Source organism: Silene latifolia, chromosome X, assembly GCF_048544455.1.
Source record: "Silene latifolia isolate original U9 population chromosome X, ASM4854445v1, whole genome shotgun sequence".
Lineage (NCBI taxonomy): Eukaryota > Viridiplantae > Streptophyta > Magnoliopsida > Caryophyllales > Caryophyllaceae > Silene > Silene latifolia.
Genome location: NC_133537.1, coordinates 314,466,964 through 314,468,658, shown reverse-complemented (window position 1 = coordinate 314,468,658; position 1,695 = coordinate 314,466,964). Strand labels below are relative to the sequence as shown.

Genomic DNA, 1,695 nt, shown 5'->3' with positions numbered 1-1,695 from the left:
AAAAAGCAAAAACTTCAACTGGGGCAGGGATATCCTGCAGGCTCTGGTGGAGGCCGCAGGCTCCGGTGCCCACCGCAGGCTCCGGGGGAGGTCTGGAAGCTTTTCTCGAGTTTTCCCTTGAGGTGCTTCCTTTGGAGGGTCTTCCTTCTCCAACTCCTCTAGGATTTCCTGCACATCTTGAGACAACACTACACGCAAACCTTCGTGTTCCAAATCATTAGTAAGGGCAACCTCAAGAGGGTCCCTTTGACACAATATATAAACTTAAGAAACAATTGGGTCAATTATATTCAAGAAATGACAAGAATGCGAGTCGTTAGGCTGTCTCATAGCATCATAGATGTTGTAGGTGAGTTCCTTTCCGTCAAACTCCATGGTGAGATTTCCATTAGACACATCAATCTTTGTTTTGGAGGTTTTCATGAAAGGCCTCCCCAAAAGGATTGGAGTGGCCCTCGAGTCGACTTCCATATCAAGAACATAGAAGTCAGCCGGAAAAGTTAAGTGGTCTACCTCTACCAACACATCCTCCACCATTCCCTTTGGGTATATGTTTGAGCGATCCGCAAGTTGGATCACTACGTCGGTTTTGTTCAAAGGTGGAAGTCCCAAGGTCTCATAGAGGGAATAGGGCATAACATTGATTAATGCACCAAGGTCTAACATAGCATGGGTGAAACTCTTTTCCCCAATAGAGCATGGTATGGTGAACATTCCTGGGTCGCCGCACTTTTTGGGAAGTGATTTTTTTAAATATGGCGGAGACATGTTCACTTACCCTTATATTTTAGGTTCCCTTCTTTGTGTTTCTCCTAGGCGTACAAGGTTCCTTGAGAAACTTTGCATACCTCGGAACACCTTTTAAAAAAATAAGTAAAGGGATGTTCACTTCACACTTCCTAAAGGTTTCATAGAGATCCTCATCTCTTTTAAACCTCTTATAATGTGTGAGAGCATGAAGAAAAGGTACCTCCACAACATGTTCTCTTTCGATCTCCTCAATATGATCATTGGTGTTGTTTCTTCCTTTCTCTCCCTTGTCATTGGTCAATGGATTCTTCACTTCTTCTTCATTAGCTTTTGAGGGTGTCTCTTTTTCTTTTTCAATCACAAGCTCTTCTTCTAGTTGTTCCTCAATGTCCACAATCTTTTCACTTGACTTTGCCTTCCTTTTTTTTCTTTGGAGGGGATTATAGAGTTCTCCTCTTCCTCAAGGTCATTGAGCTTGCATTTTCCTTTGGTGGAAATGTTGTAGATGGAATTGAGGTGGAATTCTTTTGATTGTTCTTGGCAATCTCTTGTGATATTTGGCCAAGTTGAATCTCAAGAATTTTCACCCTAGCATCACTTGAAAGCTTGTCCGCATCCATCTTGTCAAACCTCTTAGTATTTTTGGCTTGTCCTTTCATGAGAATCTTAAACATCTCTTTTGTGGATAAATCTTTATCTCCTTGGGAGGAAGAGCCCCCTCCTTGTTGAAGGTTCTTGTTGTTACCTTGGAAGTTTCATTGATGCCCTTGATTCCCAAATTGGAAGGATCCTCCTTTTGCTTGTTGAAAATTGTTGTTTCTTTGGTAATTTGTCTTTTGACCTTGTGAATTGGGGTTCCTCAAGTGATTGAATTGCCCATTTTGAAAGCTTCTTGAGGTATCCCCCCCCAACTAAGGTTGGGGTTGTCCCTTGACCCGAAATTAT

The 1,695-nt window shown here is 42.2% G+C and overlaps 1 protein-coding gene across 1 annotated transcript; it reads right to left on the bottom strand.

Annotated features, from left to right (window-relative positions):
- Positions 1 to 264: 264 nt before the first annotated feature.
- Positions 265 to 768, bottom strand: LOC141620573 (uncharacterized). The gene has a single exon (XM_074437409.1). The coding sequence runs from the start codon at positions 766 to 768 to the stop codon at positions 265 to 267; it is 504 nt and encodes a 167-aa protein (XP_074293510.1).
- Positions 769 to 1,695: the final 927 nt, after the last annotated feature.

Coding starts and splice junctions, on each gene's coding strand:
- LOC141620573 (XM_074437409.1), bottom strand. CDS start 768: ATGTCTCCGCCATATTTAAAAAAATCACTTCCCAAAAAGTGCGGCGAC.